Source organism: Sus scrofa, chromosome 9 (genome assembly GCF_000003025.6).
Source record: "Sus scrofa isolate TJ Tabasco breed Duroc chromosome 9, Sscrofa11.1, whole genome shotgun sequence".
In the NCBI taxonomy this organism is placed as follows: Eukaryota; Metazoa; Chordata; class Mammalia; order Artiodactyla; family Suidae; genus Sus; species Sus scrofa.
In genome coordinates, this window is record NC_010451.4 from 95,368,322 (window position 1) to 95,384,249 (window position 15,928).

The 15,928-nt window shown below is 35.2% G+C and overlaps 1 protein-coding gene across 1 annotated transcript in view; it reads left to right on the top strand.

Annotated features, from left to right (window-relative positions):
* Positions 1-15,928, top strand: part of SEMA3D (semaphorin 3D) — a 205,473-nt gene that overhangs the window by 87,685 nt on the left and 101,860 nt on the right. Inside the window, exon 4 of the mRNA XM_021063476.1 lies at positions 4,333-4,493. Within this exon, the coding sequence (XP_020919135.1) occupies positions 4,333-4,493 (161 nt within the window). The remainder of the gene's footprint in view (positions 1-4,332; positions 4,494-15,928) is intronic.

Genomic DNA, 15,928 nt, shown 5'->3' on the forward strand with positions numbered 1-15,928 from the left:
AAGACTGTTCTCAAATATCACTTTCTTGTGTGAGGTGATGAAGTTAATTATTTGAAAGATTTAACAAATTGGGTGTGCTTCCATTAGAATTTATTTTGTCTATGTTGTATCATGTACATTTTATCTATTCGTACAATGATCTGTGAGCCTCTTGACGGCAGGGCTCAACCATCCCACCACCTTTAACCGAGTGTTAAACACAACATGTACTAAAAGCTTACAAATATTTGTGGACAGAATAGCTTTTTTAATGTTATTCCAATACTATTTAAAAAAATAGAGATGTTCTGGGAGTTCCCATTGTGGCTGAGCAGAAACAAATCCGACTAGTATCCATTCATAAGGATACAGATTCAATCCCTGGCTTTGCTCAGTGGGTTAAGGGTCCGGCATTGCTGTGAGCTGTGGTGTAGGTCACAGATGTGGCTTGGTTCTTATGTTGCTGTGGCCGTGGTGTAGGCCAGAAGCTATAGCTCCAATTTGACCTGTAGCCTAGGAACTTGTGCGGCCCTAAAAAGCAAATAAATACATAAATAAAGATGTTCTAATCTTTATAATTCATATTTAATGAAAGATGAGAAAATATTCTTTAATAGAACTCATTTGTCTCAAACCAGAGTTTAATATTCAAAGTAACAATATTTATTGAACTTTTCCCATTTTCAAGGTATTGTTCTAAGAATCTTATATAAATTACTTCCTTTTAATCATCATGAGAATTATATGAACTGGGAAATAAGACTTTTTTAGATTTTTGTATAGAGTTTACAAAGTACATTATCATAATAGCTGATAGTTATTATAATAGCTGATAGTTACGTAGCACTTCCTGTACTATGTACTTCTAATTACATATAATTCTATGCTGATCATAGGTTTACTCATTATTTCTCATGCCTATGTGATTTATTAAACATAGTTTCTATTAATTTTTTCCCCATTTTACAGATGAGAAAACTAAGGCACAGAATGGTTAAATTTCTTGTCCTAAATCACATAGCCAGAGTTGTGAGGCTAGGCTATGACTCAGCTGGTCTGGACCTAAGGCTCACAACTTGCCTGTTAGGCTCAGCTATGTTTCATTTTGCAATTAACATTGCAATGCAGGGTTCAAAATAGTTGTTACCATGGGAACTTGAAATAGTATGGGATGATAACCAATGACCTATTTTCCTCTATTCATTGGGTCAAGATATGCTCTTGGAAATGTCTTTACATATTTTCCCTTTTGTCCACTTCATTCGTGGTCAAACAGGGAAAATCTCATGGAAGATACAGAATTACCTGATTGAATTAAGGTTTGTATGAATTAAGGTTTGTTTTCTCTTATGAAAGCTTTAGATCATATCTGTCTTGTTTGTTCTCTCAGTTCCATTCTTCCCCTGTTCTACTTTGTAATCAGTATGGAATATTTACAGGGCTACCAGCCCTGTAAAACAGGTTTACTACATTTGAAGGCACTAAAATAAATTATCCCATTGTGTCTCTGGTCTGCAAAACTACTAAAGTTTCATTTAACTTAATAGAAGAACAATTAGTATAGCATTCAGACTTCCATCCAGTATATACAAAGCCTGATTCATAAATATTAATAGGACATTTATGTTTGGTAAAACAGTAGTCACTTGAGAATTCAAATAGCATTATATCTTTTCAATATATACCCTTTTAATTTATCAAAACTAAAACAAAAAATCTATCTTAGTGACTAAAATAAATAACATTTAACCATTGTAAATTAGATAAAAAGACTGGAAGGAGTTTTACAAAATAGGAAATAGTAATAAAGTCCACAGCTGATGGATGAAATATATAGGCTTTAAATTTAAAGACTTAAATATCTATTTTACAGAGGTTGAAAACTGCCATTACACATTTTAGAAGTATCTTGATGCCTGTTTCTGAGACATTGTTTCTTATTATTCTCATAAATTAATAATGAATTGCTTGAACATAATGATTTAAAGTCTAATAACATATAATGGACTTTATAAGTGATGAGCGATATTATTGTCTTATTTAATACTCTAGAGTTGTAGAAAATGAGAGGCTATGATAAGTATTTGGGGTGAAATATATTGCAAAGTTTTGAGTTCCTGTAAACTCAGACCGAAATTTATTTATTTATTTATTATTAAAGCATAGTTGATTTACAATGTGTCTTCAGTTTGTGTCATACAGCAAAGTGACCTAATCATGCAGGGTTCCCTATGCTGTTCAGTAGGCCCCCATTGCCCATCCATTCCATATATAAACAGTTTGTATCCCCAAACTGCAAACTCCTGGTCCGTCCCACTCCCTCCTCCCTCCCCTCTCAGAACCACTAGTCTGCTTTCCTTGGCCATGATCTGTTTCTGTTTTGTAGATAGCATCATCTGTGCCATGTTTTAGATTCCACAAATAAGTGATATCATATGGTATCTATCTTTCTCTTTCTGACTTAACTTCGCTTAGTATGAGAATCTCTAAGTTCCACCCATGTTGCTGCAAATGGCATTATTTTGTTCTTTTTATAGCTCAGTATTATTCCATTTTATTTATGTACTATGTCTTAATGCACTGATTTGTTGATGGACATTTAGATTCCTTCCATGTCGTGGCTGTTGTGAATAATGCTGCAGCATACATAGGGGTGCATGTTTCTTTTTCAAAGAAAATTTTGCCCGGATATACGCCCAGGAGTGGGATTGCTGGATCATATGGTAGCTCTATATTTAGTTTTCTGAGGTACTGCCGTACTGTTTTCCATACTGTATGTACCCATTTACATTCCCACCCACAGTGAAGGAGGGTACCCTTTACACCCTCTCCAGTATTTGTTATTTGTTGACTTATTAGTGATGGCCGTTCTGACCAGTGTGAGGTGGTATCTCATGATAGTTTTAATTGGCATTGATCTATTAGTGATGTTGAGCATTTTTTCATGTGCCTGTTCGCCATCCATATGTCTTCTTTGGAGAAATGTCTAACTAGGTGCTTCTGCCCATTTTTAAATTGGGTTTTTTGTTGTTGTTATGTTATATGAGTTGTTTGTACATTTTAGAGATTAGGCCCTTGTCTGTTGCATCATTTGCAAAGATTTTCTACCATTCTGTGGGTGGCAGAAAAAAAAATGTTTTTTTTCTTTTAGTGATTTCATTTGCTGTGCAAAAGCTCTTGAGTTGAATTGGGTCCCATTGGCTTATTTTTGTTTTTAATGTCATTATTCTAGGAGATGGGTCAAAGAAGATGTTGCTGTGATTAATGTCAAAGAGTGTTCTGCCTATATTTATAGTATCCAGACTTATATTTACCCAGACTGAAATTTAAATAGGAATGTGTCTGTATCATAATTATAACTAAAATAAAGAATCAGGACTTACAAACCAAAGATAATTAGAGACGGAGACTGAGGTTGTGTAATCAGCTTTGCCACCATATAATTTTGTGACTTTAGGGCATGCAGCTTGACCTAGATGGAATTAAGTACCTTCATTTATAAAATTATGAATTTTTATTCATTGATTTTCAAGGTCCCTTCTTATTTTACACTTGTGACTCCATTATTGGTTTAGGATCATATCTTCTTCAGTATCCATACTTTGTTTTATCTTCCTAAATATATGAAATAGACACAGGGTAGTCTTCTAAATATGGGCATCAACTTGAACACTATCAAAGTACAAGGGTCAAAATGCCTGAGTTTTATCACATGATTAGTTTACTGCTTACTTTGCATATGTTGATAATTTAATCACTTTGCAAATATTACCATAGGTAGGTGGTTTAATTCATAACTTAAAATTATAAACAACAGGGAGTTCCCATCGTGGCTCAGTGGTTAATGAATCCGACTAGGAACCATGAGGTTGTGGGTTCGATCCCTGGCCTTGCTCAGTGGGTTAAGGATCCGGCGTTGCCATGAGCTGTGGTGTAGGTCTCAGACGCATCTTGGATCCCTTGTTGCTGTGGCTCTGGTGTAGACTGATTCAACCCCTAGCCTGGGAACCCCCATATGCCGCAGGAGTGGACCAAGAAATGGCATAAACAACAGAGTTTTGAAATATTTTGCATTTAATTGGTGTTGTGTTAATATGTTTTATATTCATTTTAATACTGTGGATTCTTCATATATAAGATAAACATTGTATCAATAAAATACAAATATAATAAATTGCATCTATTTCTAAATAAATATGTGCTAAAAACTGTATTGTTTGTATATATCTACATTAGAGCTCTTATACTGTATATATGCATTTACAAAGTAGAACAAAGAATGTATGGGGTGAATAAATATTTTGCTTATTAAGAATCTTTTTTTGTTTCTATAATTCTTTTATTGTCCCATAGACTTGCTGCTTTCAAATAGCTGTATTCCCTTTTTGGGCTCATCGGAAGGACTGGATTTCCAAACCATTCTGTTAGATGAGGAGAGGGGCAGACTGCTTCTGGGAGCCAAGGACCACATCTTCCTGCTTAGTCTGGTTGACTTAAACAAAAATTTTAAGAAGGTCAGTTTACTTACAGATACTTGATTGAATGCATTTATTTTCATCTATGCTCTTTTCCTTCTCTTTTGTTTTAAGTGACTGAGTGTCAATTGCATATCATTTAAAGAACATATTGGCGTTCCCTTGTGGCTCAGTGGGTTAAGGCGCCGGTGTTGTCACCACAGCAGCTTGGTTCCTGCCCCAGGAATTTCTACATGTCAAAAAAAAAAAAAAAAAGAAAAAAAGAAAGAAAAGATTAAAAGAACTTAGTGCCTCTAATATTTGTATTGGATTTTTATGAATTTAAATACATATGCATGTTCTTTGTTAAGAGTGAGTATAAGCATACTTCAGATAAGCATACTTTAAAAATGACAATGTGACTCTGGTAGCATTTTAATACCACACTGTTTTCTCTGCACTCTCCTTTTTTATCTGAACAGGTTTCTTCTTTGGCCCAATCATAGTGAAGGTTAATAATGTTCCACTTACAGACTCATTAAGAACAGTCTTACCACTTAAAAGAATTATATACTAGCAATTCAAAACCCAAAAAGCAATTGTTGCTGTATGCTCTATCACTTTGGTACCCAGAGGAAAGACTGCTACAGTTCAGTTTTTGTCAGTGATTATTAGCTCGTAATTTAGTAAATATATATATCTATGCACACAAAAATGGGTACCAAGACTGTAAGAGTTAAAGGCCTAATGAGCAGACGTAATATATGACCTATTCCTCATGTGTGAGGTATCTGTTTTTTCTTTCTCTTTTCCATAAGTATTCCAAAAGAAATACTAGGAGCCGTTGCAAAGTTTCATGTCAATAGTTGTCAATACTAAATTAATAGAGCTTTACCATTCAAAAAGATTGATACATAGGTCATTCTCAGACCTTGAAGATTCATATAGTTTTTACCTACTATGACCATTTTAACTTAACCTTCTAATTTTGAGATGCTTTTAATAACTAAATATCAGTTCAGTTATTTGAATGGTATCAGCCTCCTGGCTTTAGTCTACATTGGTAAAATATTTATCGCCATAGCGTGTTACTATTGCTTAATGAAGGCCTGCATTAGAAACAGGGTATTTGGTCTTTTAATCATTTGATTTTTAAGTAGGCTTCCACACATTTTTGAGGTCCAAAAGAAAAGGAAAACTTTTTTTATGAATGCCCAAGTATGATTAAGAAATAATCTTTGAATGCAGATATATATGCATGCATTTTGTGTAATCTGTGTATTTAGAAGAGTGAGGGCTAAAATATTACCAGTAATTGTTCTTGACTTGTGTTAAACCAAACACACAAACTCATAAGTTTATCTTATTTTTTAGAAAATTATTGTTATTCTATAGCCGAGGTATTGTTTACAGTAAGATGTAATAAGCAGTTAATTGTGTGCTAGGATTTGAAAACCTTGCCCTTCATTCTGCCATTATCACTTCATTCCATTTATTCTTAAGGGTGTATTTTTTTCCCTTGAAAATTTTTTTTTTTAAGTACTGGTGATAGCAACTTCAGTCATCAGTAAATATCATAATAGGGGATGACTCTTATGAACGAGGCCAAAGAAAATCCTATTCAGCTTTGCAGTTTTGCTTTAAAAGATACCACATAGCTAACAAACCATTTTCCCAAATATGTCTCAGTCTTTGAATAATAGCAAGAAGCAATTCATACTTTTAAGGGAATTTGTTCTTGTGCTGTTCTCTGCCTTCAGGGATTGGAAGAGAAAGTCCATTTATCTGAACTGAGTGTATTAGATCATTGCTTAAAATAAATTCTGATAGCTAACTTCCTTCTGTGGCTATTTTAAGCAAATCTCTCTTTGGCCATATTCCATGGTTGAACTGTGCTAATATTTAATGAAATAAATGTTTATGAAATATTGATTTCCCTTACAATGGTATTGAAATAAATGCCCTTTGGAACACATTATAAAATTAGAATCTGTCCTAGGGATTTTCTGCCTAACTGATATTTCTTTATCTTTATAAAATAGACAATTCATAAAGGGGTTATGCATGCAAAGGTAAGTATTTATGTTTATGTAGGTGTCTACCTTTAAAATTTAAATAAACCTTTTAGCATTGCTAAAAGGTACTTACCCCACAGTAGCACGTAAGTGTTAAGATGTAGTAGTTTTGCAGTGTTTAGACCAACGTGGTTTGCGTTGGCTCAGTTCCCCTCGGCAAAAATCCAAACTCCTCTGTGGAAGAAACCACACATGTTGGGACTGTATGGGGCTGAAGGATGTCCTTTGTATTCTTTAGAGTTAAAGCAGTCTACAACACATAATTGAGTTAGAACTGACTGGTTGGGAATGTTTTCCTCTGGGAAATATAAAAAAAAAAATTCTATGGAAAGTATTTGATTGAAGTTTCAAAATTTAGGATATATGTTTATTCGAAGTTTTTGGACAAACAAGGCCATGCCTATTGAACAATAGCTATTATCATTTCATATATGCCACGAGCCTTTAGTGCGGAATCACCAGAAAGTATAGCAAAATCATTTGCAAAATTACTTCAATGATACCTATTTAATAATATCATCATATTTACTCTTACTCTGCTCTCAAAATCTGTTTTAGCCTAGGTTTTGAGTCTTCTATAATGAATGGTGCAGGTATCTTATCAATAAACTTTGATAAGTAAATGATTATAGAGGGAGAAAGTACCTCTCAGGGCATTTCCTCTATCTATAAAGTAAAAATTAAGTAGACTGAGGTTTTTTTTTGTTTTTTGTTTTTGAACTCTCTGGCATTGAGATAAGGGGGATAGGATTCTGATCTTTTTTGAGGGGAAGGACTATTTCTACAGGGACTTAATAGACTTCAGGGCAAGTATAAGCATCACCAGGGATGTGATGCCTCATAATTTAGTAGGCTTTTTCTATAGTTGGTCCAAAAAGCCTCTCTTTAGTTAATGAATGCCCTGTGGATTTCTCTCTTAAGACAGACTTGGGACAGATTTACACATGGATTTGATATTCCCATTCCCTAACACTGGATCAGTGTGGAGCCTTCAGGTCCAGCCAGAAGTGGTCCAGTTCCAATAACCTGGATCTGGAACTGTCTAACCTCACCTAGCAGTTTTGTTGTAGGTTTGTCCCCCCGCCGCCCCGGAAGCCAACTGTGAGATAACGAAGAACTTGTAGGATATTTGTAAGGGATCAACATGTGAGAGCATAACTAGGGAAGTAGTATGAGATGGCGGGAGAACCAGGTTTAGATGCAGTCCCAACAGAAGCTTCGGCTGACGGGTCATGCTGATAAGGTGGCAAACATTGCAGCATTTTCCTCTGGTATAAGTGATAATACCATGATCTAGCTGGGTTCATCTTGTAAAACAGATTCTCCATTTTCTCCTCATCTCATCCATTCACTATGACCATCTATGTTATCTCTTAAAAATATAAAAATCTGTCCATATTTCTTCCCTGTTGATACACTTCTGCCAGTTCTTGATTTCCAAGGAACTTGAGTGAACTTCAGGTTTTTCTAAATTTCTAAGGCCCTTCTCAACCCATTTCTACCCTGTGTTTCAGTCTTATTTTAATTTACTCTTAATTGTTCCTTCACTAGCACTTTACTAGCACTTCTGTTTCCCTCTCTTTCTCTCTCTGACTCTGACTGCCCTATTAGATCTTTCCAAAATAAATCTTTCAAGCTGTGTGCTGAAATTGCCATTCAATTTTTTGCTCATATCACTCTTCATTTTTGATGGCACTTAGCTAATTTTACTCTTTGACTACATCTTGCTTTCCAAGTCTTCCTCATTCTCAGGAAATGTAATTATTTTTTCTGTGTATTAGAACATTTTATATATTTATACCAGTGTCGGATGTCCTTTCTGATAAAATTATCATTATCCATTTGTGTAAATATATCCCCCATTTTAATTACACATTCTGAATGGTGGTACTCTTTTTCACACATGTCTGATTTTCCTTTAGTGCATAGTATAGTGTCTTAAACATAAAGGATGCTAAATAATGCTTTTTTCTTTTTTTTTGATTTGGTAACTTTCTTATCTTTTCCTATCTTGAGAGTGAGACAAGTATATTACTGTTATCAGTTAGCGTTCTATCAGCTTACAATAAAAAGACACCCTACTTGGGCTATTAACAAATAAGGAAATTTGGTGTATTATAGAATAAGAATAATGTCCAGAGTTTGAGTGGGTATGAAGAAGGTAATATTGTTTACCTCACAGTGTTATAAATGACTCAGTTCTTTCTATCCCTTCTGTCTGCCATTGTTAGTGTTGGCATTATCCTTAGGTTGGTGGCAACATGGGTTTAACAATTTCATGGGCCTCATCCAGACAAGGAAATGTAAAAGGATAAAAGACAATTACCTACATGTCTCATTTTTAAAGCAAGGACAGCTTTTGAAGATTTTCCATCACATCTCATTGGCTAGAAGCATGTCAGTTTCACCCTTGAAAGAGGGGTGGGAAACAATGATTTGCTTACATTAGTAGGTGAGAAAAGTGTTCAAGAATCAATCCTGTTGATACATACACTTAGAATGAGGAGGTAGAAGACAAGTTTTCTGAAACAAAAAAAAACAATTTGCTTATGGGATTTTTTTCCCTCCTTATGAACGTGGGTTTTCTGAAGCAAATAATAACTTTTCTCCGATAATCAAAAAGAAGAGGGTATATTTTCTCTTTGGAGAAAATTATGAGGATTAGCTAGTTCTATAAGGCAATTTTCTGGAAGGAGATAGCCTTGGAATCTATTCATTGTCAGTAAAAATCCTTGAAATAATTTATTTTGCTCTACATTGCATGGTAAGAATTAAAAAATCCCTAGCCTTTACAAATACTTCTTGTGCTTTATATAAGGGTTCTTTTACCTCTGTAAAAGGTTTCAGTGATCCTTTATTTACTCTAAGCTTTATAAAACCTAATCTGCTACAGGTTTCTTCAAATTTGCTGATACCCTATACATTTTCTTTTTTCAGATTGTTAGCTATTGTTGGGGGTGACATTGTCAGTAGGGAATACATTGCAATTTAACTCAAAGAATAAACTCATCATTATTCTGTAGTACTAGTATTTAGCATTATCTTTTAACTATTTTATATACAGAGTATGTATTTTTAAAATTAAAAGAACTAAATATGACTTGAGCATCATTGAAATATTTTTCTAGCAGAATTATGTCTAAAATAATGCTGTTTTGATACAGTTGGTTTTGTAGGTCTCTGGGTTGAACTTAATCATATGCATTTTAGAAGTAAAACTTACAATATGTTTTTAGTGGCAGAACATTGATTTTTTTTTTCTTTTGTCTTTTTACTTTAGTCAGTGTTTCTTTTTCAATTTTATAAAAAAATCGAACACCTAATACTGGTACTAAGAATGTTGTGACAAAATATAAAACTCAATTTTGTTATTGCTCATGCCTTAGAAAGACAAGACATAACGCAGTTAAATGAATTATGAAACAAGTCAGAAAATCTTTGAATACCAAAAATCTGAGATAGGTCACATAGAAGGAATTAGGGGGTGAAGGGGAAAACATGTTGTGCATGAGATTTGAACTTGTCCGAGATGGATGGATAAAATTTAAATTATTGTTAACAACTATTTAAAATTAAGTAGTTTGCATTTGTATTTGGATCTTGAAGTTTATTATTTCCTTGATCTGTTAGGATGGGGAAAAACATACTTGAGAAACAGAGTAGAAGAGAGTTGTTTCTCCCCTCCATGTGTAAATTTCTCATAATTTTCTTTTTGCTTTTTAGGGCCACACTTGTGGCATAGGGAAGTTCCCAGGCTAGGGTGCAAATCAGAACTACAGCTGCTGGCTCACACCACAGCCGCAGCCACAGCAACCGCCAGATCTGAGCCGAGTCTTAACCCATTGATCGAGGCCAGGGTTCAAACTCACATTCTCATGGATCCTAGTCAGGTTTGTTAACTACTGAGCCACAAAGGAAACTTTCTAAATCTCTCATAATTTAAAGAAACTGGATTTCCCTGCCCTAACCCTTGTCATCATACCCCATCTCTAGAGTCAGAAGAATTGTAAGAGTCCTTGAAAAAGATGGTCAACTGTAAACAGACATTTGCATCCATTTATCATTAATTTATAAGTGATGCATGAGAAACTTGTTTAGTGTAGACATCATAATAAGGAAAGTGTTTGACACTTGTACAATATGGTTTAAGAACCTATGGTTTCTAAGAAGATTATCCTAAACTATACACGGCATCTGTCAATTTGACTAAACGTGAACATTCTCCACCTCAGCTGGCTTTAAGTAGGCCCAGCAATAATTCATCTAAAATCCAGAGCCCTTTCTATATAAACTTTAGGAGTAATATATACAAGCTGAAAATCTCCCCTTCTCTCCTTCTCTCTCACTTTTCTTTAGTGCAGTCATGGTTAACAGTAAAAAAATATGTCCAGTACTCTCTGTTTGGTTATGTTATTTAGTTGGCTTCTTGAGTTAATGAATTGTTGGGATCCTTCCGTCTGAAAACGTTACTCATTTTGGAAGCAGTTCAAACCATTCTTGGGCAGAGTGAGTCTGTAAACCAGGATGTAAGCATACACATCACAAAGGAAATAATTTATTCAATTAGGTACTGTTTTTGTATCTGTAATCTGTAACAAATGAAGCATTTGTTTCTTGGTTTTCATTTGTCTTCTCTCTCTCTCTCTCTTTTTTTTTTTTTTTTCCAAGTGGGCTATAGAGGCAGATGAGTAGATCAGTGAGAAATAAACTTACTCTGTGACTATTATTTATTTTACCTGCTAATCTAAAGCAACTGTTATGCCTACTCATGGAGTGTGATAATAAACAACTTTATTTTACTTCCCACAGTCCCTTTGAATCTACTCTGTGGAACTAGTTCCTCTCCCTGGTCCTGTTTGACTCCAACAGACCCCATGGCTTTTGAGGTCACTCATAGATAGGACAGACAACTGTTGTTCACTCTCAGTGTCTGATCTAGCGTCCTGTTAGGAGGGGAAAAGTGGGGTTCAGAGAAGTGTCTCCTGCCATTGCCAGAGGGACCTCACCTCTCAACTTTGGGCTTTGGCAGACATTTAAAGGGCAACTTTTCTTTCATAGGTACCTCTGTGTGTTTCTGGAATTGCCCCTTTCTGGAATTCTTGCTCTTGCAGTCCTCTGGCTAAGTGTGACTGCCTTTCTCCTCTGACTGGTATGTCCTCATTCATTACCCTGAGACAGATGGCAGTTCTGTTAGGTGTCCCACTCTTGGAACGGGACCTAAGGTGACCTCATGCCATTCCATTTTTGAGTGAGCAGGGCTCCCATCTATTCCATGGGGAGCTGTCATGTGAGTTCTCTTGGACACACCTGGGAAGTTCAGGCTGATAATAGTATGGCTACTGAGCTTGGCCTCTGTTTTCATTGCACACTGTCAGTCTCTCTCTTACCCTTTAGATGTTTGTCCACAACGTCCCAAAAATGGAATGTTCAATAGCAAGTGCTTCTCGACGTCTCATGAAAGCCTCTCCCCTGGCACCTACTCCTCACCCTGGGGCTCAGGGGACAAAATGCCCTTCTAAAGGGAAAGGAAAAAACTTCTTAATCTCCAATGTCCAACTATTTTATACCTGGAGCATAGATAAAATCATCTAAATGATTCTTGGCCACCTACTTTGATAATTTTTGCATCCTGAGCTAGCATCTCATTTTTTAATTTTTTGTCAGCAGAAGTTTCTTTTTTAACATCTAACTATACTGTCCAAACCATAAAATGAGCTCTCAAAACAATGTTGCTTTGCCTCCAAATGTAATGGGCAAGCTCATACATCTCCTTCTTAAAGTAAAAACTCTAGAATCATAGAGTAACCAAATGAAGAATGACACTATCCTTACTAGTGTTGTTTACATTTTGAATATTAATAGCCTCAGTTAAAACATCTGCTGTTTGACATCTTATTTCCCATGTTTTTTAATAGTGTTTCTGTTGGGTTTTAGCAAAGCTAAGCCGTAGCTGTGAATCTAATAATAAGGGTGGAGGACATGCAGTGATCCACTTTTAAATAGTCTAAAAGTTAATCTTCAAATAGTTTATTTTCATTTTGAGATAGTTATCCTTTTTTGCTTTTATTTAGTCAATTAAAAATATTTTCTCTTGAAACATATCTGTCAGAATTGAATGCTGTGCATAAAATATTCAAAGAATTGCTTTGTTAGCAAATCAAAAGTGAAGATGTTTAACTGGACCCCAACAAAAACCCATTAACTAAACTTACAGTGTTAAAGGCAAAAGCAGTATAATACTTAAAGTTTTTATATTTCAAATAATTGACATTTGCTTTTATTGTAAAAACAAACAAACAAACAAACAGGGAATTCCTGTCGTGGCACAGTGGTTAACAAATCTGACTAGGAACCATGAGGTTTCGGGTTCGATCCCTGGTCTCACTCAGTGGGTTAAGGATCTGGCCTTGCCACGAGCTGTGGTGTAGGTCACAGACATGGCTTGGATCTGGCATTGTTGTGGCTGTGGCACAGGTCGGCAGCTGTAGCTCCGATTAGACCCCTAGCCTGGGAACCTCCATATGCCACGGGTACAGCCCTAAAAAAACAAAAACAAACAAACAAACAAAAAAACCGAAAAAACCCACTAAGTATTTTTTTTGGCAGAAAAAAAAGTAAGTTTTCCTATGAGTTTTAAAATGAGAAAGCAATGTATCAAGGCAACATATAAATTTTATAGCCTACCTATGATAACTCCCTATACAACCTCAGACAATCTCATTTTACCTTGTGAAAATTTAGGTCCCCACATTTATTTAAACTTTATTTAAGCAAAAAAAAAAAAAATCAATTATTTAAAAGGAAACATTGGATAAAATACATAAAAGCTACAACTTGGACCCTCCAAGAAGGTTGACTTCCTTTTTAGCAGAGTGTTAATAAAGTCATTTCATGTTTATAAATGTGACAGTTTTTTTCCTTCTTCCTAGCAATCATAATGTAACTTCATATTCTTTTTCTCCTTATTTAACATGAAAACTAGGTATGTGAGTATAAAACTTAGTCAGATTACTTGAAATATGTTAAACTAGGCCCCTATTTTTAAGAATTTTTTGAAGAAAAATCACTACGGTTATAATTTTAAGTATAATTTTCAGTGGAATTTTAAACACCCTTCTTTATGTAGTATGAAAAGGACTCTGTTACTTCCCTTTCCTTAAGGAAGTCTAAAACAAGAGGGTTTTCATACATGAGGATCCTGTACTTGCCCGCTTTCTATTGAGTATAAGCAGAAATGCTTTTATAAATCAGAATGACCTTCTGACTCTTGTTCATTAACTCATTTCATGGTTGAATAAGACATTTCCATCTGATGTGTTAGCCTATAAGTCTATTATTTGGATTATTTTGGGGAGGGGAACCTCAAAGTAAATAATTTCTCCTTTGAAAGCAAGTTATCGGTAAAAGAAAATTGCCACTCTTTATTTTTGTTTAATATTTGAAAGTAAGAAAATATAAACCCTAGGAAACCATGTAGACATCCTAATAAATTAGCTTTTGGTATAAGACACCCTGCTTAGTTTTATGGTGATGAATCTGTTCCTATTGCCTGCAGAGCACATGCTGTCTAGTAATCACAGAGGTAAAACAATCGCCTCGTTCATGGATGTGCTCGCTCCCCTGCCTGGGTGCTGATGTGAGGGTTCCATCTGGCCACTGTAATGGACTGTCAGGATGTTGTCAGAATGCTCAGACCTCTGCCAGAACTCTGACAAGAACTCCTTCTCTGTCTCCAATGTTAAGGGAAACTCTGCAGATCACTTTTCAATAATTTTCAAGTGCTTATTATGTATGCAATGTTGTGCCAGATGCTAAAGAGGGTTGGAAGAAAAAGCAATGTCCTTTGTCACTCAATTTCAGTGGTTACTAAATTTTAATGAGTCATATACTTCTTTAAGAAGATAATGGAGACTGAACTTTTATTCCTTAGAAAATTCTGACATCTGTAACTACAAGCGTACAAATTATCAATCCATGTGTGTGGATGTCTTTAATTTCCTTTGAATCTGTATGCCACAGTCGCATTTCTCTCATTTTCATGCAGTACATTTTTATTGAGCTTGTGCTGTTCCAGGTTGAATAAGTTCATTCTGAGAATAAAAACAAGGTCATATTTGAAAGAGCACTAACAAGCGGAGTGGTAGAGACTAGAACCCTTATCTTCCTATTCCACTGCAGTTCATTCATCTTTCTGCCACAGAAGGGTCCTAAACTAGATCTACTTGGGAAAAGAAAGGGACAGATGGAAGTAACAAACACGAGTATATTGCAATTCAGAGGTATTTGGTGGAAGAAAGCTAAGTGGAAGAAGCTTTGAGCTGAGTCATGAAACAGTAAAGTGAGAGATAGTGCTCTCACAGGACTTCATATAGGAAGCTTTGTGGGCAGATCAGACCCCAAACTTGAGAATTTGAATTCCTTTTCTGTAACATTTTCTAATCAGGCTAGTTTCAGTTCTACAAGTTTGATGGTTGGAGCCTCTGTTCTTATTTTCTTATACTTGGTTCTTTGAGCTCACATCTTCCACCTCCCTCTGTCCTTGGAATCTAGAGTAGTCATTGCTCCCTTAGTTGTTCAAATCTTTGTACCATATGGCATTTAGAGCAGCATTTTCCCAACTTCTTTACAACCATTCAGAAACTTGAATCTTGTTCTTTGACAGAGATAGCCACTTGCATTTTTAAGCCTCTGAAAAAAATGTTGGCTTTAATTAGGTTTACGAACAAGTTATAACTTCCTCTTGCGTATTCTATTCAGTTGTTTTGACTTTTCTAAATTAGGCCAAAGGGTGTTTGAATGACCTTGCACTTGCTAACTTGAGTCAATTAAATTTCTTCTCCAAAGATGAAACAAAGAACAGATATAATTAGAATTTCCTTAGGATGTTGTTAGAAGGCCTTATCATTATTTGAATGTTTCTGTCACTTGCCTAAGATTAAATAATTAAAAATAAATTGTCTGACATTTCACCTTATGCAGTGATAACTGCTAATGAATTATATAACTTAAAACTGAAACATTACTTGTTAGAGATATTGAAGTGTTTTACTCTGAGCTCCTCCTGCCTATTTGTGTTTAAAGTGAAGTAAAAGTGCTTCAAAAACAAACCATCTGGAGTTTTGGATAGAAGTAAGCAAATAAAATCAGTATAACTACAGGAGTTCCCTTGTAGCAAAGTGAGTTAAGGATCTGGCATTGTCGATGTAGCCACCTGGGTTTGCTGCTATGGTACACGTTTCATCCCTGAACTGGGAACTTCTACATGCCATGGGCTTGGCCAGAAAAAGAAGATAACTAGATCATAGGTTGTATTTTTATTTGTATTCATTTATTGATTTATTTATTTTGCATATTTTCTTTTCTTTCTGTCTGTCTGTTTTGTTTTGTTTTGTTTTTGGTCTTTTTGTCTTTTTAGGGTCG